At 48.9% G+C, this 22,798-nt stretch overlaps 1 protein-coding gene across 1 annotated transcript in view; it reads right to left on the bottom strand.

Moving 5' to 3' along the window:
• The window catches only part of MAT1A (methionine adenosyltransferase 1A), a 29,637-nt gene extending 7,311 nt beyond the window's left edge, over positions 1–22,326 (bottom strand). Inside the window, exons 1-7 of the mRNA XM_056850101.1 lie at positions 22,233–22,326; positions 10,586–10,663; positions 9,903–10,025; positions 5,366–5,478; positions 3,657–3,800; positions 2,704–2,922; positions 1,911–2,093 (exon numbers count right to left, since the gene is read on the bottom strand). Of these exons, the coding sequence (XP_056706079.1) occupies positions 1,911–2,093; positions 2,704–2,922; positions 3,657–3,800; positions 5,366–5,478; positions 9,903–10,025; positions 10,586–10,663; positions 22,233–22,326 (954 nt within the window). The remainder of the gene's footprint in view (positions 1–1,910; positions 2,094–2,703; positions 2,923–3,656; positions 3,801–5,365; positions 5,479–9,902; positions 10,026–10,585; positions 10,664–22,232) is intronic.
• Between the last annotated feature and the right edge of the window lie 472 nt (positions 22,327–22,798).

Below are 22,798 nucleotides of genomic sequence, written 5' to 3'. Positions count from 1 at the left end.
GGGTTTTACATATTTTTTAACCTTGTATTGCGTTAATGGAGATGTCAGGATGTGTATTATATAATAATTTTATGTATGACCACTGAGGGAGGCCTAGATAAGGCTGAAACGCGTCTGGTCATTGTATAGATACACATCAACTGTGAATGTATTGTTACCTGCCTTAAGCCTGGCTTCGGCTGGGACAGAAGTTGACAATAGTAAATAAATAAATACAATTACTGGCGCTCCCAACTGTATTGCCGGGGTATCACTGTATGCCGAATCGGGCTGTGAGGGTCTCTGTCTATGTGTCTCTGCTTCCCATCACCTGCTTTGTTATCAGTGAACTCGTAAAAGCAGTTCACACCTTCTGGTCTCAGGCGCCAGGCCTGATTGCCCCAAGTATCTTCCCCCCCGCTGTTCTTCCTGTCAGTACTCCCTCAGGCCGATGCGGCCTTGGAAGTGTGATAGCTTCACCAGACTTCCTGGGACTCGTCTGATGTTTTGTATTATGCCAAGCTGGTAACTTCCCATAACAATAAGTGTGAACCCCAGTGCCCCAGTGCCCTGGAGTCAATATATTCTGTAAACCCGAATAGCCCCTCACTTGCAACTTTCTACCTGTGCCTGTCTCATCTCCTGATGTCTTCAATAAATCCTTTGTTTCTTTACCACCGTCTGAACATTTGATTTGGAGAAGCAAACTCAGAGAGAGGGGATCTCTCACACGGGCCTTAGTTCCCATGAAGCTCAGATTTGGGCTATGGCTTTTAGATTCTGGCCTAAGATTTCTTCCTCCATGGAGGTGAATGGATATTTACGCCTACTTCAAGCTGATTCCTACCAGAGCTCATGGAGTAAACTGGTTGAATGTCATATCCAGTCTTTAGGAATGTCTCTTTCTGACCTAAAGGATCGCGGGTCATTGGCAGCTCTTTCTTCCATCCTGAGCTGCTTGCAAAAACTGGATTCCAGAAGTACTACCATAAGAGCACGTAGAGTATGCTCACCTCTATAACTAGGTCTAAACTTGCCGCAATCTCTCTAATGCATTTTGATTTTCTGACAATCCCACGATCCAGACAATTATTTATGTTGGTTAGACTAAATGCCATTCCATCAGGGGAGTTAATGGGTCGCCTAAATAGGGTACCCTATTGTGAGAGAGTATGCCACTGTGGTTCTGGCCAAATAGACACTCTTCAGCATTCCTTGTTCAGCTGCGACCTGCTCAACGAAGCGAAGGAGGGATGGATAAAACCTTTCATCTGGGTATCTGCTTGTGAATTGGAATATCTGAGGGTTCTTTTAGCAGGGGTGGATTTTAATACTACATTGGCAGTTGCCAAGTTTTTATATAGTTCCTTTTTTAATTTTGATTTTAGTGTGACATTGTTCAGGCTGAATTGGCCAGTATCATTAAAGTAAAGCATGGTGTGGAAGCCAGTGTGGTGTAGTGGTTAAGAGCGGTGGTTTGGAGCAGTGGACTCTGACCTGGATAACCGGGTCTGATTCCCCACTCCTCCAAATGAGTGGCAGACGCTAATCTGGAGAACCGGGTTTGATTCCCCACTCCTACACATGAAGCCAGCTAGATGACCCTGGACTAGTCACAGTTCTTTCAGCCCTACCTACCTCACAGGGTGTCTATTGTGGGGAGGGGAAGGGAAGGTAATTATAAGCCGGTTTGAGTCTCCCTTAAGTGGTAGAGAAAGTTGGCATATAAAAACCAACTTTTCTTCTAAATAAATAATTAAATAAACAAACAAATAAATAAAAAGACCTTCTTTGGTTAGTGGGAAAGTCCAGGAAACACTAGTACTGGCAAAGTCTTGGAAACACTAGTAGCGGGAACGATGAGGGCACGGGGCTGTTCATTTCGGCACTATCCACGCACTCTACTTCCCGTTTACAGTTGCAGAACTTACTTGGACTAGAACCCGGCGGCACAGGCCGGCTTTCACCAGGGATTTGGCCACCCAGCGGGCTGCATATGCCGCGGACCGATCCACCTTTGTGTAGTCTTTGCCCGAAAAAGCCCCACCTCCGTGAGCACCCCATCCGCCGTAAGTGTCCACGATGATCTTCCGGCCGGTCACTCCGGCATCACCCTGTGATGTTACAATGGTAGATGTCACTCCTTGTGTTTTCATTGGACGGTACAATTCGGAATGTTACAAAACTGATTCTGTCATCAAGTCTTATTCTGTGAACTTGAACAGATCGTGAGAGGGAGGGCAGGAGGGGCTGTGTCAGTGTTTGGATCTTGTGGCCCGTTCTTACATGCCCAGGGAAATGCCGATCGCCACTTTCGGGCAATCGCCATCAAGTCCAGCAGTCTGTTCACACAGTGGCCAACCAGGTGCCTCTAGGAAGCCCACAAACAAGACGACTGCAGCAGCATTATCCTGCCTGTGTTCCACAGCACCTAATGTAATAGGCATGTTCCTCTGATCCTGGAGAGAATAGGTAAGCATCATGGCTAGTCTTCATTTTGACTAGTAGCCATGGATAGCCTTCTCCTCTGTGAACATGTCCACTCCCCTCTTAAAGCCTTCCAAGCTGGCAGCCATCACCACATCCTGGGGCAGGGAGTTTCACAATTAAGAGGGTCTGGCAGTAGGTGCTGTGAAAGAGCCGCTCCCAGTCTGAGTAAACAATACTGACTTGGATGGACTAAGGTTCTGGTTCAGGATAAGGCAGGTCCATGCTTTCACACACCTGGGGGCCGCCGATGACGAATCGGCCGCTGGGTTGAAGGTGGTAAACAGTGTCCTCGTCCAAGTATTTGGCGGGAACCACGGGCTTGACGACCCGCTCTCGCAGGGCCCTGCGCATGGCCTCCAGGGAGATGGTTTCGTCATGTTGCACAGAGACCACAATGGTGTGGACGCGCATAGGAATGACGACGCCGTCCTTCTGGAGATACTGGACAGTGACCTAAGGAGAGACAAGAGAAAACGTTGAAAGGACCACAGGATGAGAGGGCGGGACGAGCAGGTAGGATGCTCATCTCACCATCTTCCAAAAAGACTCACCTTTAGTCGCAAAATGTCCTGGCGGTGTTTTAGGGCTTGCTCTGCTTAAGAATGGAGGGAGTAAACCGGTTGTGACTTAAGTAAAATGCGGTAGGAGATACAAAGAAATTTTCATTAAGGCTGCTTAGGACTGCCTTGACCTGGACAGGACAGGCTAGTCCGATCTTGGAAGCTAAGCAGGGTCGACCCTGGTTATTACTTGGAGGGGAGACCACCAAGGAAGTCCAGGGCAGCTACGCAGAAGCAGGCAATGGCAAAACACCTCCGTGTGGCTGCCCTCACCTGGATGGGCCAGGCTAACCCGATCTCATCAGATCTCAGAAGCTAAGCAGCATTGGCTGAGGTTAGTATTTGGATGAAAGACCCAACAAGGAAGTCCAGCGTAGCTATGCAGAAGCAGGCAATGGCAAACCACCTATGAACATCTCTTGAAAACCCTATGAAGTCTGGGGGTTTTTTGGACTTTTTTTGGGGGGGGGGTTCTTTATCTTTTATTAGATAACTTAAATAGGGGATGCTGACTGTATTCTCCAGGCTGGCTGTGGCCTTGTGGACCGAGTGTCCAAGCTCTGATTTCTCCATCCCATTGCCGACTCCCCCCTTCCCCCCCCCAATTAGGGTCCAGCTCCAACTGACCTGGGTTTTGGAGTCTGGTCTGAGCCAAGGGAGTTCCCCGCTGCGCCTCAGCTCAGCCAGCTTGGCGTTCAGTTTGTGAGCCAGTACGATGGTCAGCGGCATGCACTCCTCCGTCTCGTCTGTCGCGTAGCCGAACATCAGACCCTGCAGCAGGAAGAGAAGGATCGATGTTCACGGCAAACAAAGAGGCCTTCCTGTTTTTCATTCTCTTACACAGGCGTAGACGGCTTTGAATGGAGGTTAGGCAGATTCGTGGAGGGCAGGACTCTCAGAGGCTAATGGCCATGATGACTGAATGGAACATCCACGTTTGGAGGCAGTCATCCTCTGGATATTGGGCGGCAAACTCAGGGGAAGGTCTCGGCCTCTATGCCGTGGTTGTTGGCCCTCCAGAGGAACTGGTTGGCCACTGTGTGAGACAGGACGCTGGCCTAGATGGACCACTGGTCTGATCCAGCAGGGCTCTTCTGATGTTCCTTGTTCCTCCTTTCTCTGTGGGCCCTGACTACAGCCCCCCCCCCCCCATAACCTGCACCCGCCCGGTTTTTTGCCTTTGACTTGACAATTATGTGTGTGCACAGAGGGAAAGCAGCTGTATTCCTTTCCCTAGATTTAACAGCCATTGGCTATCTGTCTACCATTTCACACTTAAAAAAAAAAAAGGGGCGGTGGTGGAAATGAACATTATTTTTTTTCTTGACGCTATAAAGAGAAAAGTTGCCACGTCTCTGATGCAATTCGCTGGTCTATTTGACAGCAAATAACGTAGCATCCACTTTTCAGCAAGTGTCATTAGCTGTTTTATTCAGGGAGTGATATATTTATTTCGCGCACTGTTATTTTGTGGACATGATAAAACAATGTGGACTAGTGGGTCTACTTGATCCGGACAAAACGGACATATGCGTTCTGCAATAATTTTATTGTAATCTCCCTTGCATTTCGACTGAGTCTAAAGCGTTACATCTTGCCAATAAGAAAGCTTGTCCAAATTTATGGATTTCTAACCAACGGAAATAGTCTGGCAAGGAGAAAGTTCTGTTAAAGGGTAACTGGAAGTAGTGAGTGAACCTTTACGATTTGCATCCTTAACACCAGGGATCAATCCTCGTTTAACACTAGGGACCAATCCGCCCTTGTTTACAGCTTGACAGCAGCTGTATTATTCTATTCCGTGATCCAGTATCCGTTGCTTAGTTGCTTTCGGCCAGGGGTCCCCAACCTTTTTGAGTCTATAGGCATCTTTGGAATTTGGATACAGTGTGGTGGGCGTGATTGCAAAATTGCTGCCCTGGGAGGTGGAGCCAGCTACAAAATGGCCACTGCAGCAGGTAGAGCCACACACAGAGGAAGCTCAAGTGCAGGGGAGATAAGAGTAGTAATTTTTAAAAAAAAATACACTGGGAAAGGGGAGTGTGAGAGAGAACAAAAGCAACGCTGGTTTGGGAGCTGCCACCAAAACAATATTATTATAATCTGCCCAGCTAATCTGATCTCCAGTGGCCAATCAGAAGACCTTCTGGGCAAGAGCCACACTTGGCCCCACCCACTTTCTAAGAATGTTTGGCGGGTACCATGCCACCCATCGGCACCACGGTAGGGACCCCTGCTTTAGGCTGACAGCCCAGTACAATAAAAACAGAATGAATTTTACATTCTGGAACAGTTAATCTGAATTAATGGTGAGGTGTTTTTTGTTTTTGCTTTACCTGGTCCCCGGCTCCTACTTCTTCTTCAGCCCGGTGCAGATGAACACCCTGAGCGATATCAGGGGACTGTTGTTCCAACGCCACCAGAACGTTGCAGGTCTTGTAGTCGAACCCTGTGGAATGGAGTTCCAGATTGTGAATGGCCTTGAGTTCCCCCCCCCCCAACCTTAAAATCATGATTTGCAAGACCACACGGAATGTTTTTATGATACCCTCCAGAGACTTCCCCTGAGCGGGGTTTTAGCGTCCAAGTTCTTCTAAAGAGGATGTAAGAAGCCAGGAAGGCATAACCAAAGCACGCTCTTACTAGGACTAGTGAGAAGTTATGGGATTTCGGTCCACATGCAAAGAGATTTGCTTATCAGGATCATAGGTGGAGCAGAATATTTTCCGAGGGAAATCAAAACCATGTACCTTAAGCAGACAGATACATGGTTTTGATTTCCCTCGGAAAATATTCCGCTCCACCTATGATCCTGATAAACCATGCACCTTGAGCAGACAGATTATCCCGAATATTTGTGTTTTTATCACATACTATGTAACGTTTTGTTTTATTTGTTTTATGACTGTAATACATTCAATTTGATTTGAGCAGACAGAAAGCTCAAAAATCATTTAGGTAATACAGGTTGAGTATCCCTTATCCAGACTGCTTGGGACCAGAAGTGGTCCATATTTCGGACCTGTCCGTATTTTGGAATTTTTGCATACACACAATGAGATATCTTGGGGATGGGACCCAAGTCTAAACACAAAATTCATTTACGTTTATATATGCTTTATAAATACATTATACACATAGCCTGAATGTAATGTCAAACAATATTTTTAATAATTGTGATTACACTGAACCATCAGGAAGCAAATTGGTGTACTGCTGAGGGCCTGTGAGAAATGAGTGCACGCTGGCTCAAAAAGTCCAGTTTTCGGGTCAGTCCGGATATCAGATGTCCGGATAAGGGATGCTCAACCTGTATACTGGAGGTGAGTTGCGTGGGAGTGAAAAATGGTTTGAAACAACAGGTATGGGTGTGCGTATGTGGAACTCCCTTCACACAGTTTTCTGAGGTAAAAATTACACCCCCAACTTCACCCCATCCACACTTTATATCTGTGATTGGGCAGACATGTGAATAAACCAACATGGCTGCTCTGTCAGGTATAGTCTGGCCCTTTAAAGTTGTGCTAAGCCCCCTGAAAATCTCTCATGGATTTCCCAATTTTTTTAAGCATGTGTGTGGAAGGGTTGCCAATTTGTGGCATAGTGGTTAGTGAGTGGGTCTAGGATCTGGAAGATACAGGTTAAAATACCCCCACTCTGCTGGGAAGCTCGCTGGGTGACCTTGAGCTATTTACTTGCTCAGCTTAACCTACCTCACAGGATTGTTGTGAAGGTAAAATGGGGGGGGATTATGTACACTGCCCTTAATTCCTTGGAGGAAGGAAGGAATAAAAATGTATTCAACCGATGGTTCAACACAAAGGAGAGACTAAGTGGAGAAACCAGAGGAAAAGGGGGAGACCAGAAGATGTAACAACGGCCACAAGTGTGTGTGTGTGTGTGTGTGTGGGTGTGTAGAGTACCGACTTACGGCAACCCCTTATGGGGTTTTCAAGGCAAGAGACTAACAGAGGCAGTGTGCCTCTGCCTTCCTCTGTACAGCAACCCTGGACTTCCTTGGTGGTCTCCCACCCAAAGACTAACCTGGGTTGACCCTGCTTAGCTTCTGAGATCCAATGAGATCGGGCTATACCATGCTGCCTTCTCTCCTCGGCCACAGGCATAGATAGCCTTAAAAGGAGATTAGACAGATTCATGGAGGATGGATCTATCAGTGGCTCCCAACCATGGTGACCAAAGGGAGTCTCCTCGTTTGGAGGCAGTCAACCTCTGAATCCCAGAGGCAGGAGGCAACATCAGGGGAAGTCCTTGGCCTCTATGCCCTGTTCGTTGGACCGCCGGAGGAACTGGTCAGCCACTGAGTGAGACAGGATGCTGGACTAGATGGACCCCTGGTCGGATCCAGCAGGGTTTTCTTCTGTTCTTAAGTGTTTGTCAGCAGTTTCTACCATATTCGCAATCAAAATACCACCACCCTTTCCGAACACACACTCTGTTGTTTTCCTTATCAGAGGAAAAAAATCATGTACTATATTTTTCGGGGGGAAACAGCAACACATTTTCCCCAAATACTGTTTCCCACAAATTGGAAATTACTCCTCATCCCGTGTTCAAAATTGGGGGGAGAGGGGATATTGAGAAATCAACCATGGAACTCCCACATAATGTATAGTTTGGCTTTTGAAGAAGCAATCCAAGCCTCAACAGCACCCGTGCACATTGTAAAGTTCACATCCGTTTTGCTCCTATCTAACTGTGGCCTTTTATGCAGGGACGTTTCCCCGCGGTCACCCCCGCCGAATGCTTTGGGGCTTCCTTTTGATGATGCATGCCTTTTCCGCCCGTCAGAGGTCACCTCGCTCTCCCCACACGTTTTGTCCGCATTTTCCGGATTCTGGCTAAAACAGCATTTGGAAAACATGGGCAAAACACGTGGGGAAAGAGAGGCGACCTCTGAGGGGCAGAAAAGGCATGCATAATCAAAAGGAAGCCCCAAAGCATTTGGCGGAGGCGTCTGCGGGGAAACGTCCCTGCATAAAAGGCCTGTATCTCTGGGTCTTTTTGTCACTAAACTAACCTCCAGGGCTATAAAAACCCACACGCCTGCTTTCTGTCTCGCGTCCCCTACAAGGAGCTCAGGGCAGCATCCATTTCATCCCCACGACAACCCAGTGAAGTCGGTTCGGTCGGAGATGGTCACTGGCCTAAGGTCAGCCAAAAAGCTTCATGGCCATATTATGGGCTTGAAATCCTAGATCCTAGATCCAAACCACTACCATACAACGGCTTTCTGTATGTTAGGGCCAAACTAGGTGATACAGGTTTCAAAAGTCAGGTATGGGATCCCTGGACCGGATTTGGAGACATTTGTGACATCACAGAACTCAAGTTAAGGGGAGACATGATAGAGGTCTATATAATTATGCATGGTATGGAGAGAGTGGACAGGGTGAAGCTTTTCTCCCTCTCTCATAATACCAGAATGCGGGGTCATCTACTGAAGCTGGAGGGTGAGAGATTCAAAACAGATAAAAAGGAAGCATTTCTTCACACAATGCATAGTTAAATTGTGGAGCTCCCTGCCCCAGGATGTGGTGATGGGTGTCTACTTGGAAGGCTTGAAGAGGGAAGTGGACATGTTCAGGGATGATAGGGCTATCCATGGCTACTAGTCAAAAGGGCTACTAGTCATGATGCATACCTATTCTCTCCAGGATCAGAGGAGCATGCCTATGATATTAGGTGCTGTGGAGCACAGGTAGGACAATGCTGCTGCACTCGTCTTGTTTGTGGGCTTCCTAGAGGCACCTGGTTGGCCACTGTGTGAACGGACTGGTGGACTTGATGGGCCTTGGTCTGATCCAGCAGGGCCTTTTCTTATGTTCTTACGTTACCTAGCAGCCAGGGCCTGATTCAGTTCAGGAGAGTGGCGCAGGGGAAGCAGGGGCTATAGCATCCCACACACACAGAGCTGTTTTGGCTCAGGAAAACAGCACGGGGGGGTGGGGGAGGCTGAAGCTCGTCTGTCCCCCTCACACTTTCAACTGAATCACTTTTCTGGTGCTCACTAAGTCTTCTTAAAAAGTGGGCAGGGACAGTCAGGGCTTTTCCACAGCAAGGCTTCTGATTGACCGTACAGATTATTTAAAATCTTGCTTTGGCAGCAGCTGCCCCCACAGCACAAGGATCTTCGCTGTGTGACTGAAGGGAAGCTGCAGCAGCCATTTTTTTGGCCGGCTCCGCCTCCTGTGGCAGCCAGTTCGTGGCTGTGCCCACCACACTTTAGCAAAATTCCAAAGGTGCCCACAGGCTCAAAACGGTTGGGGACCCCTGATCTAGGGCAAATTACCCCTGTCCTGGCACTGCAACATTATTTCCCTGATCCCATCCTAAGGCTGGGTTGCAGGATGCAACAATACTCAGCGGAAGCAGCAAATCCCAGCTCAAATAGCAGGGATGCTACAGAGGGTTCCAGTTCACAAGCGGTCCATGGCTTCTCTCCTGAAATAATTCTAACTGCAAGGTAAATAGAATCCTAGAATCATAGAGTTGGAAGGGACCACCAGGGTCATCTAGTCCAACCCCCTGCACAATGCAGGAAATTCACAACTACCTCCGACCCCCACACCCCTAGTGACCAGAAGATGGCCAAGATGCCCTCCCTCTCATCATCTGCCTAAGGTCACAGAATCAGCATTGCTGACAGATGGCCATCTAATTTCTTCTTAAAAACCTCCAGGGAAGGAGTTTTGTTCTTGTTACCGAAGTACTTAGAGCTTATCCGCTGGAAGTGTTGGAGCATTTCCCTAGGCACAGCCGCATGGGTCTTTTGCCTTCTCCTAGCAAAACATGCCAAAACATGCTTTCCCACCTTTGGCTGACCGGACAAGAATCCATCCGTTTTCCACCCACCTTTCGCGGAATCGTCATAACCAATGTGACTGATTGTGTCTCGTACAACCCGCTGGTAATCCACCACAGCTCGAGAGGTGATCTCCCCGCACAGTAGTACCATCCCTGTTTTGCACACTGTCTCTAAAAGAAAGCAAGTGGGGAAACTATTAGGCTGGCTGAAGGATTCCTCTAAAAATAAATACATTCCTTGCTCCTGGATACCAGTCACTCACAAGCGCTGTATTATGTCTTTTGCAAGCCCTTTCACTTTATACTTGAAACATTTTTGTAAATTACATTTTATTCCCCTTTCTTTCATCCAACCGGCTCCAAGCAAAATACAGGTCTCCCAGATCTATATATCTAATTCCGAAGTGTGCCCCCTGCCTGCGGATTCCTAAATAGGGGGCACACTCACCCCAAACAGATGTTTCTGCAGACTTGGGGGACCTTCTAGGTTTGCAGAAAAATCAGATTTTTTTAAAAATGGGGGGTTTAAATCCAAGGGGTAGTGTAAATCAGGTGCCCCAAAACATGGTTTGAAGGGGATGAGCGAGCCTTTCTCCACGCTCTCTAAATTTCTGCCAAGGATCTCAGCAGTATATGCCTCCCATCCACCCCTTGTAATGATAGAGATTTTGCTGGAAAACGCAGATGGCAGAAGAGATCTCCACTGAGACGAAAAAGGGTTGATTTCTTACCGCAAGCCACCTTGGCATTTGGATCTTGGTTCAGATGAGCGTCGAGCACCGCATCACTGATCTGGTCGCATATCTTGTCTGAAAGAGACCAGAGTGGAGAGTCGGAAAGTGACGCTAGCATGCGGCTCACAATTGTGAAGAGGGAAAGTTGGCCCATTTATAGACCCTTAAGAGAAGCTCAGAAGTCAAAGCCAAAGGCCTTTTATGCATGGCTGTTTCCCTCGCGGTCACCCCTCTGACCCTTGTTTCATTTATGCATGCTGTTTCCGACCATCAGAGGTCGCCTCGCTCTCCCCCCGTGTTTCCCCATGTTTTGTTCACATTTTCAAATTCCAGATAAAACAGATCCCTGAAAACCCAGGCAAAATGCGGGAAGCCACTCGGCAAGCAAGAAAGTGCAGCCTGAATTGAATGGAAAATGTGTTATCCAAGGTTAAGGTTTATGATAGGGGACAAACTGTGGCAAATCAAGTGACTTTCGTCCGCTTCTCTCCAACATGCTGATCTCCAAAGGCCCATTCCGACTTTTTCAGGCAAGGAAAGGAGTTCTCCTCTCTTTTTATGCAGCCAAAAAGCATCCTGCCAAATGGAAATGCTCTCACTCCCCAGCAAGCTCACAAAATCCAAAACCTACCAAAGTGAACAGCTTAGCAGAGATCGCAGACTGCTGCATCTCACTCTATCAGGGGTCCCCAATGCGGTGTCTGTGGGCACCATGATGCCCGCCGACACATTTCCTGGTGCCCCCCAAGTGCATTTAGAAAGTGGGTGGGGCTAGGTGAGGCTTTTTCCCCAACAGGGCTTCTGATTGGCCCTGCAGATTTAAAGGCATCCTGCTAAACGGAGCTTCTGTCTGACATGTTGAAGGGTGATGGTTAGATTTGAATATAACTTTGATCCCTGGCATTTTGTTGTTGGCTCTGCCTCCTGTGGCAGCCATTTTTGTGATTTTGCCCACTACCCTTTGTCAGAATTCCAAAGGTGCCCACTGGCTTGAAATGGTTGGGGACCCCTGGACTATTATCTTCTCAAGCATGTAAACCATATCGTCCTTCTAGGTCCTTGACAGATTTTTTTTTTAAGTTTGCAAGTCATCAAGGTCCAAAATCCTACTTTTCCGGACTAATAAGGTCAGAAAAAAAGATCCAATAAAGACTCCCGTCTGTGGTGAGCTTCAGCCCTTGGGACCAGTTTGTGTTATGATTGCTGTGTTGGTATTCACACCAGACTTTCTTTCAGGTCCAATGCATTCAGGAGAGAAGCACCTCTCCAAACACTTGTGAATATGCAGTGGAAGTGCTTCCTTTTGAACCACAAAGGGTTGCCATCCTCCTGGTGGGGCCTGGAAATCTCCCAGAATTTTAACTGTTCTCCAGACTACTTAGATCATCTATTAATTATTTATTTAAAATATGTCTTCCTCTTCTCTTGGGCTGCTGTGAAAGGTGGACTGTATGGCATTATGCCCTACTGAAGCTCTTCCTTTCCCTAAACCCCACCCTCCACCCCCAAATCTCCAGGTATTTCCGAACCCAGAGTTGGCCACCCTAGAACCACAACTGGTCACAACGTCCTGAGACATGTCACCTAGATGCTTGGAGATGTTCGCTTCCACATTTATGGTACCTGTGGAAAAATATCTTTTTTTTACTTTGCGGTTTTCTTGACAAAAAAAAATATCCACATTTAGTTTTAAAAGTTTTTTTCTCTCCTAGCGGAAGACAGGAAGAAGGTGGGAAGTCAAGTTGCTCCCCCAGCAAGGTGCTCAAGTGTGTGTGTGTATTCGTGTTAAGTGCCATCAAGTCGCTTCCAACTCATGGCGACCCAATGAATCAATGTCCTCCAAAACATTCCTATTGTTAACTGCCTTGCTCTGGTCTTGCAAACTGAGGGCCGTGGCTTCCTTGGTTGAGTCAATTCAACTCATGTTGGGTCTTCCTCTTTTAAAAAAGGAATACAAGCTAGATCCTGGAGATGGGAAGCTCAGGCAACCTGGAGGAACTGCCCCAAAGCGCATCAGTCATTGGAACGCCCCTTGCTCTGCTGATCCGAGGAAATCAGTTCTTTCTCCACCTCTTTAGCCTGTGCGGAGAAATCTCTCCTCCAGACTGGGTGAGCCGCGGTGTTATTTCTAGACAAGGCAGCTGAAGACTTGACTTCGCTAATCCCTATTTCTCGGGACCTCTTCCTTCACAAATGAAAACCTAAACTGGCGGCTGGGGATCTTTGAAATGCCAGCCATTCACAAAGCACAGCAGGCTCGGCTCTCTTTCCTTGGATCTGGGCCACCTCCCGATACATGTGCATGTCTCCATATGCTGCAGATGGTGTTACTTGAGATGACTGACCAATATTACCTTGCTGACTGGCAATTTCTCATAAATCTGACTCTATGGTCAGAAATAGGAAATGCTCCTATACGCTACTCTACTCCCGGACTGTGGTTTCCCACCTGCCACGTACCACACTAGAGAGATAATGTAGTCCCCTACATGACAACTCAGGTTCAACTTGAGTTAGTGCAACACTCAATCCCTCCGCCAAACTCTTCTTACAGAATTTTGGGACTTTTTAATGTTTTTTTTTCTTGTGCTGTTTATGCCGAAGTGCCATTATGGTTAATGCAGAGAGAGGCATTTGTTCTGCAATTGAGCTTTCTGGCAAGTGGCATCACAGACCAATCAAAACAAAAGAGGTGTGAAACTATCAAGAGCTACTTCCTGCCGTGTACTGATAAAAAATCCCTGAAAAGGTATCGATCATATTTGAATCCCATACGTCTTCTCATTATAACCTACAAACGATTTATCCATTTTAGTGTAAAATATCTCCATGTAGTAGGTAGGGCTTCCAGGCATGGCCCAGCAGCCAGCAGAGGGGAGGTGGGTACTTACTGCTGCACGATGACATCACTTCCAGTGTAACCTGGAAGTGCCAGCATTGTGCTGGGGTGATGCTCTAGCACGTACCCCAAAATTCTATAGCAACCATAAATAGGGTTGCCAACCTCCAACCTATTACTTGGGTCAGGATATGTGTTTTTAAGGAGTATTGTAATACATACATACATATATATATATTCCTATATGTTAAAAGTATAAATCTAAAGAAATATAGGAATATATACGTGCCCCAAATAATAGATTGGAGGTTGGCAACCCTATTTATGGTTGCTATAGAGTTTTGGGGTGCATGCCAGAACGTCTATAAGATATTGAGCCCATACATTTATGTTGTCTTAACCTTTTTGGTTCCTAATTGGAAATAGGGTTTTCAGATGGGGATACCTAGAAAAAAATTTTGCGAGGTGGAGCCTGATGAGGGCAGGGTTTGGAGAGGGGAGGGACTTCAATGGGGTGTAATTCCATAGAGTCCACTTCCAAAGTGGCCATTTTCTCCAGGGGAAGTGATCTCGGCTGCCTGGAGATCAGTTGCAATCCCAGGAGATCTCCAGCCACCACCTGTAAGTTGGCAACCCTAATTGGGAAAGAAGGGGGCACAGGAGCTGGGAAAGGCCAGAAGAAGGGAAGTGAATGGTAACCAGCTGCATTTATGGTCCAAGCAATACAATCCTCTGCGAAGTTACTCCAGTTACTGAAATGGATCGGTTCAAAGTGGAGTAACTAGTCCGCTGTTTTTATTACGCAAGCTGAAATTTCTGGAAATGTGATCTCGTTCTACAGGGAAATGACTGGCATCTCTGCTGAAATTCAAATGAAGATGAAACTCTGGAGGGGGAGACGGCAGTGATTTCAATGGAATTGTGCCAGATTTTAAAATGCCCACTTGGCATTGCCAAAGCAAAGGGGGATGATACAGAACTGCCACTTATGGGAACTGACTTGTCCAAACTGGAATGTTTGCCCAAAACATGCGTGTGTCAGACTGTTGCGCAACCCTCCCAACTGTCAAAGGTTTACATTACACTCGTTCGATATTGGATGGGGGAACAAATTAACATAACCGCAAAAATAAATACAGATCAGATGATTCTTGTGCCCCACCAAGCTTGTCTTTTTGGTTTCTCACCATAAATTAAAAAGAACCTGGATGAATGAAGGATGCAACGGTGAATTCCTTCTGCTTTTCCATTAGTGCCTGCACAAACACAGAGATCAGCAGCTGGACACCTCTGGACCAAATCCAGTCTCCCAAGAAATGGAGCCACATGGGCCTTTTATGCAGGGCTGTTTCCCTCACTGTCACCCTGACAATGACTTTGGGTCTTTGTTTGGGTTATGCATGCCGTTTCCAACCATCAGAAGTCGCCTCGCTCTCCCCCTGCGTTTCCCCGCGTTTCTCTCGAATTTTTAAAAGAGGGCAAAATGCGGCAAAATGCAGAGGGAGAACAAGGCGACCTCTGATGGTTGGAAACAGCATGAATAATCAAAACAAAGACCCGAAGCTGTCGGAGGTGTGACCGCGAGGGAAACAGCTTTGCATAAAAGGCCTAGATGGACAGGGATATTACCTGATATTACCTCTGGCACCTTAGACAGGGCACTCACCACAGACCTAGGTAGCAGTAAACATGCAGACAACGCAATCTATCCCTGAATCCCAACATAAGCAACAGTCAATACCTGCTGTCAGTAGTTTGCGCCGGGATTCTGCAAACTAGGGAGAGACTCGTGGAGAATGATAACCACCACCGCCCAGCCCCACCAACTTCAGTAGGACCCCCCAATGATGATCTCTGGGGAGGGGGGGCTCTGTCAGCTGGATCGCCCACTATTTTCCACCTTCAGTTTGTTGCACTGGTCTCTCAGCACTAACATATAATATAGATTTAACATCAGGGATACAGATTCTTCTAAAAAAATAGGGTTAAACGGTTCCTGTATTATACCATCTTTAAATCTCTGAAATAGATAGACACACAGACACATAAGACAGATAGACAGACAGACAAGATAGATAAGACAGACAGATCGATAGATGGATGAGAGAGAGAGAGAGAGAGACAGACAGACAGACACTTCTTGCTGTCAATCTAGTTTTAAGGGTGGGGCTGGCCCATGACCCTCCTGTAAAACTACCGTGTTTCCCCGAAAATAAGACATACCCATAAAATAAGCCATAGCAGGATTTCTAAGCATTTGCGCAATATAAGCCATACCCCGAAAATAAGACATAGTGATAGGCGTGGCTATGCAGCGTACCAAGACTTCCCGCCAGTTCGCTGTTCCCGGAGAGTTTCCTCGGTCTCAGACCACTCGTCCTGTAGCCCCGCCCGTTTCCCCCTGCCATGCCCATTCCCAGAACAGAAGACATCCACAGTAAGACCCATTTTGGGGCTTTTCTCTATTTTTCTCCTGTGTGTGTGTGTGGGGGGGGGAGCAGAGTCTGTGTGTGTGTGGGGAGGGAGCAGTTTCTGTGGGTGGGGGGGAAGCCAAAGGGGGCTTTTGCCTGTTCTGGGGGGGTGCCCCCTGAGTCTCTCTCTCCCTGGTTTGAGGGGAGGGCTTCAGTTGTGCGTCCTCAGGTTTTCCTTCATTTATAAGATCGGTTAGGTCTATTCTGATGCTTGCTCAAAACTGGTTTTCAAATGGTGACTTAAAGAATGCATTTGCCTGGTCCTGAGTCCGATGCAAAAGGGGAAATTCCACCCCCTCCTGCTCCTTATGCATAGCTAGCTGCCTCTGTCTCTTTCCATGGTTTGCAAACTCCCAGGTGTCAGGTGTTGCTTTGCATGGTTGCAAACGTGTTGCTTTGCATGGTCGCAAACATGTAGCTTTGCATGGTTTGTATGGCTGCAAATGTGTTGCTTTGCATGGTTTGCAAACTTCTTCGCACCTGCCCCGCCCTTGCTCCCCACAGCTCAGCTGTTTGTCGGGTCTGGGAGCTTTGGGGTGGGCAGCAAGCTCTGCTAATTGCAAACCCCCATTGTCAGAGATGCACATTAAGGAGGGGGGACCCCTTTCGGGCCCATATCTCAGCCCCCCCTGACCCAATCTTTACAAAACTTGGGGGTTCTTGCAAGAAGGGTCCCCTCAAGCGACGCTGAAAGTTTGGACCTCTACCCCCCAAAATGCCCCCCCCGGAGCCACGGAAAGGTGCGATTGTGTTTTTAATGGCTTTATTCGGCCAAATTCGGACGACAACTATCTTTGAATAAATGTAGATTGTTGTACCATACTTTATAAAAATAAGACATCCCCTGAAAATAAGCCATAGTGTCTTCTTGAGGAAAAATAAATATAAGACAGTGTTTTATTTTCGGGGAAACGTGGTAGTTGCTAACCAGGGGGTGGGGGTGGAGGAGGAATTGGCATAATACCCAGGCAGATGCCAACCTTGCTCTAGTACAGACCTGTCAACGGTGTGTCAGAGAGGCCTAAGATCATGCCCTGACCTGTGTCTAAGCATGTAGCATTGGCATGTCCTAAATGTGCTTTGGTGTGTTTCCACACCCAGCTACTTTATCACAGCGTAAATGGACGTCTAGAGACATCGGTGTTTTCGTAGACAGTTACCCCTCCCGTCCTTCAGAGTCTGGAACAGGGGTGTGTCCGGGACGCTAACAGATCTACCAGATTTGCAGGAACTGGAGCAGCACAGGGCCGTCTTGGAATCCCCCTTCACAGACAAGACACCTTTATTATTTTTGTTATTATTTTAAAAAATCAGTTTTACATATAGCGCTCGGCCTGCCAAAGTTACATACGTACTTAAGTCCCGTCAAGTCGCAACTTACTTATGGCGACCCCAGACAGGGGCTTTCAAGGCAAGTGAGAAGCAGAAGCGATACGAAGAAGAGTTGGTTTTTATATGCCGACTTTCTCTACCACTTAAGGAAGCATCAAACCGGCTTACAATCACCTTCCCTTCCCCTCCCCACAAAAGACACCCTGTGAGGTTGGTGAGGCTGAGAGAGCTTGGAGAGAACTGTGACTAGCCCAAGGTCACCCAGCGGGCTTCATGTGGAGGAGTGGGGAAACCAACTCGGTTCTCCCGATTAGAGTCCACCGCTCCAAACCACCACTCTTACCCACCACACCATGCTGGTTTGCCATTGGCTTTCTCTGCACAGTCTTCCTTGGTGGTCTCCCAAGTACCAACCCTGCTCAGTTTCCGAGATCTGAGGAGATCGGGCTATACCATGCTGCCTTCCCCCCACCGTTGTCAAAATTACATGCTTTAAAAAAAAATTAAATCTTTAAAGAGAATCAGTCGCATGCATAGTGTGCTTACTGGACATAGTCAGACAGCGGTCTTTTATGCATGGCTGTTTCACTTGCCGTCACCCCTCTGACGACCTCAGGTCTTTGTGTTGATTATGCATGCATGCCATTTCCAACCATCAGAGGTTGCCTCGTTCTCCCCCTGCCTTTCCCCGCATTTTGCCTGCATTTTTAAATTCGAGATAAAACAGGTACCTCAAAATGCGGGGAAATGCAGGGGAAGACGACCTGACGGTTGGAAATGGCATACGTAATCGAAACAAAGACTCGAAGTTGTCGGAGGGGTGATGGCGAGTGAAACAGCCATGCATAAAAGACCAGCAATGGCTCGACAGAACCCCTGCTTTATCGAATCCCGAGCTTCCAGGAAGAACGAATCATTTTCGCTACCTCATGTCAATCTACAAGGAGTTCAGTAAGGAAGTGTGCTGGCCTGAATATTCTTTTTGTAGTATTGTTATTTGCTGGCTCAAATATTCACTGCATGCGAAATTATAGGCTAATACCAAATCTTGGCCCCAGATCCCCCTTGTATTCCCTGTGCATTTTCTCTTTTACGAGATTCAGCAGCCTGTACCAGAATAAATGTTCTTAACTGTTCCACGGAAGTGGACTCACTCTAATTCGAGAGTTGGAAAAAGGGGGGGGGCTCCAGCCAGCCAGCTCAATGTGGTGACATCTATACATGTGGGGGGAGGGATACCAGGGGTGAACAGCCTATGGATTGAGGGGGGATGAACTAAATTAAGGCACCCCTGGGGATACCAAGGAAGTAACTAGATCTTTAGAGAAGCATTCTGAGAACAGACCGGAAAGCAGGGCAGTTTGGCTGAGCCAAGGAACTGAGGGGACAAGTTCAGCTATAAAAATAAAGGCCGTTCCATGTGTGTGAATGGGCAGTTAGAGATCCTGCGCTACGGCTAAAACTTCCTTCTCCCCCTCAAAGCTCAAAGCCACAGAGCAGGAATGTCGAACTCAATTGTTACGAGGGACGGATATGACATAAATGTCACTTGGTCGGGCTGGGCTATGCCTTGCCAGCCCAGATCGAGAGAGTGTGTGTGGGAGGGGGTTGCCTCAGCTGGCTCACGGGCTGAATAAGAGCCCTCAAGGGGCCGAATGCAGCCCCCGGGTCTTATGTTTGACGCCCCTGCCATAGAGGAATCCTTTCCCGCCAGGACTTCATTTCCCTTCCTGCTGCACCTCTGAACACACATGCAAAGAAACACAAGAGGTAGGGCGCCCCCTTCTGTCTACGCATGCGCACTAACATTGTGGAGTCTCCAAAAAGCAGGAGAAAAGGGAGCTCTGTCCACCATGGTGTAGCGGTTAAGATGAAGGAGTAGGATCTGGGAAACCCAGGTACGAATCCCCACTCTGCCATGGAAACTTGCTGGGTGACCTTGGGCCAGTCGTACGCTCTCAGCCTCCACCCTGACAAGTATGTGGATGGGAGACCTCCAAGGAATACCAGGGGCGTGACAAGAAGAAGAGTTGGTTCTTATATGCTGCCTTTCTCTCTCCCTTTTAAGGAGACTCAAACCGGCTTACCATCTCCTTCCCTTCCTCTCCCCACAACAGACACCTTGTCAGGTAGGTGGGGCTGAGAGAGTTGAGAGCTGTGACTAGCCCAAGGTCACCCAGCAGGCTTTGTGTGGAGGAGTGGGGAAACCAACCCGCTTCACCAGATTAGAGTCTGCTGCTCATAACCACTACACAACACTGATGGCAGGCAATGGCAAACCATCTCTGAGTGTCTCTTGCCTTGAAAACCCTACAGGGTCGCCCTAACTCAGCTGTGACTTGACGGCAAAACAAAAATAGGATCTCAGGTGGGGTTCTACAAGGCCCATCAACTTATGAGGTTGAAGAACACAGTCCTAAGGCACGATTGTAACTTGGTATCGTAATATCATCCACTATAAACTGGGGGGGGGGGACACTCTTCTGTTTGGTGGAGTCCCGCAGATCTACTGTAGTGGGTTTTTCCTTAAGGGTAAGTGTCACACGGCCTTCAGCTAATGCTTTGGAAAGAACGTGCCAAGTTAAACCATGCGCAAACACCAGTGTGACCTTCCCCAAGCAATGGGAAGTTGTTTTGCTTTCTAATAGCTAAACCTGTCCATAAAAATAAAAAAATTCTGCTCACTGTTACACAACCTCAGGGAAAGCCCTGAATCACGATGCAACCTTTCCGGATTGCTCGGATTGCACCTGAGTACATCAAACAACTTCAGCCTTGTCCGAAAGAACGTTTGTCTCTCCCCACCTGCTGGAAGCATGCAACTGGTGTTCCCGTAAGGACCAGATAACATTAACTTGCACTGTGCAGTTGGCGCACAGAACCTGGCTGATAACTGTCCCCTTGCCCGGTTAAGCAACACCATGCTCAACCCTTCCTTTTGCTGTTGAAATTAATTTTAAAAAAATGAAATTGGCGTGCTAATCTCCGACTGTCTCCCGCCCCTGTTCAGCTGCCCCAGAAGCAGGAGACAGGGTACCTCCTCGTAAATGCTAGGCCCAGCTGTTACGGGCAATGATTTACAGTTGTGTGATATAGTTAGCATGCGGATGAATTCCAGAAGGGGAACACGGCATGGCGTTCAGGAGAAGATGAACGCGGGGCCCCTCCAAAGCTTTGAAAGGAAGCCAGGTCTCGGAACAAGCTGTTTTGCATGGAGAGGAAGACGTGGACTTCTGAGTTGCACAGAAATTTTCATCAGGGAACGCTTTGACTGATGAAGGGTTCTGTGTTGCTTTAAAACACGCTTGCTACTGCCGCACCAAAAGGGAACACTTGATAAAATACATCATTTAATCAATTTAAAATACATATCTTTGGGTCCCTAAGATCTGTTGCATCAGATCTAGCCATTGTGTGTGTAAAGTGGTGACAAGTTGCAGCCGACTTATGGCGACCCCAGCAAGGGGCTTTCAAGGCAAGTGAGAAGCAGAGGTGGTTTGCCATTGCTTTCCTCTGCAGAGCCTTCCTTGGTGGTCTCCCTTCCAAGTACCAACCTGGCTTAGTTTCTGAAATCTGATGACATCCGGCTATATTGTACCATTCCACGTCCCAATCTCACCCATTATCCACGGCTTCAAAAAAACACAAGCACAAAAACAGTATTCTGCTTTTCTTGTGGTCCACACCAGCTCACGAACACTGGTGAATTTCCTGCATTGTGCGGGGGGTGGGGGGTGGACTAGATAACCCTGGTGGTCCCTTGCCACTCGACGATTGTATGATTCAGCCGCTACGACAGGGATGGGAAACCTCAGGCCCGGGGGCCGTATGCTGCCCTCGAGGACATTTTTTGTGGCCCTTGGGAGCTCTGGGGCCCCGCCGCGAAGGCGTGGCATAGGGCGGCCCTCCCTGAGGGTGTTCCTGGGGCCACGGCTTGCAGGGGTGCTGCGTCGCCCTTTGGACCTCCTCTCACCGACTGATGGCTGTTGGTCGGCAAGAGGAGGGAGAGGGACGCTTTCCCCCAAGGTTGCCTCCTATAGCCGCAGCATGCAGGAATGCCGGGGCACACTCTTGCTGCCTGTCGGCTGTTGAGCAGTGAGGGGGGGAAACAGGCCCGCGGCTCCCGGCGGCAGAGCATGCGCGCAGGAGCCGGTCGGGCTTCAGGGGGCCTTTTGTGGACTCTGGAGCAGGGAGGGCATGGAGCCTGGGGCCAGGTTGCGTGGGGCCTGCGGGTGTGTGTGGGGGGGAGGAAGGCTTCTCTCTCTCCCTCTCTTTCTGTCTCTCCCTCCGTCCTTTTCTTTCTCCCCCCTTTCCATTTCTTTTTCCCTCTCTCCCTTTCCCTCTTTCTCTGTTTTCCTTCCTTCCTCCCTTGCCGGTTGACCGCGGGCTGCGCCTCCCTGGCGCCTCGTTTGCTTGGGCCCACCGCTGGCTGCCCTCCTGCCTGGAAGGGGTGGAGGACTGGGGGAGCCCTCTAGGCCTTCTCTGCGTGGCCTCCCCTGGGGTTGCCAACCTCCAGGTGGTGGCTGGAGACCTGGCAACCCTAGCCTCTCCCCCCCTACACCTGGTATGGCCCCCGAATGATGTTATAAATGTGCAAATGGCCCTTGGCAGGAAAAAGGTTCCCCACCCCTGCGCTACGACAATGGAATCACACACAAAAACCACCAGCTCAACAACTGCTGAACAGTTGCTGTTGCAGAGTACACAAATTTCCAGGTTTCCTTGACTTGTGGGGGGGGGAGGAGGGATCTAGCCACAGCCTTCAAGCCGCACTTCGAAGCATATTGAAGAAGGAAGAAGGAGAAGAAGGAAGGAAGGAAGGAAGGAGAAAGAAGAAGAGCAAGGAGAAAAGGAAGAAGAGGAAGAAGAAGAAGAAGAGGAAGGAAGGAAGGCAGGCAGGCAGCAGCAAAGTCCCCTGAAGTCACTGGGACCTCTCGCTAGCCAATATGCTCCGGGGGGCCCGGGACTCCCCCCCCCCCGCCGCGCCGCGGGGCCCGCTGACCTGGGTGCCCCTCGCCCACCGACTCCGAGGTGAACATGAAGACGGCTTCGTCGTTCAGCGCGGGCCCGCAGAGGCTCTCCAGGGTCCCGTTCATGGCTGCGGCTGCTGCTGCTGCAGGGCTCCCCCCTTCCCCTTGGGGGTCAGCCGCCCCTCCCGGCTCCCCAAGGCGCGCGAGGCTCCCCTTCGGCGCGCGACGGCAGCGACCGGCCGGCCTCCCCCCCTCTGGCCGCAGCTGTCACTCGGCCGCCCGCCTATATAGGGGGGAGCGAAAGTGCCTCCGGAAGCAGGGCTGGCCGCGGGAAGAGACCATCTCCTCGCGGGGCGCGGGGGGGGGGAGGAGGCAGCTTGAAAGGCTGGAGGGAAGGACCGCTCCCTGCCCGCCCGCCCCCTCGCCCTGCCTCCCCCCCCCGGCCGGGGCCAGCGCCGCTCCCCCTCCCCTTGCTCCGCGCCCAGGTTGGGGGTTTTTTGTTTTTATTTTTGGCAAAAGGCGCGCGCATGCATGCTCCCCCCCCGAAAGCCTTTCCCATGCATGCGCGCGCGCCCCTTTTGCAAAAAATCAAAACAAA

The sequence above is a fragment of the Euleptes europaea genome, chromosome 5 (assembly GCF_029931775.1).
Source record: "Euleptes europaea isolate rEulEur1 chromosome 5, rEulEur1.hap1, whole genome shotgun sequence".
Classification (NCBI taxonomy): domain Eukaryota; kingdom Metazoa; phylum Chordata; class Lepidosauria; order Squamata; family Sphaerodactylidae; genus Euleptes; species Euleptes europaea.
This window is presented reverse-complemented; position numbering and strand designations above follow the sequence as displayed.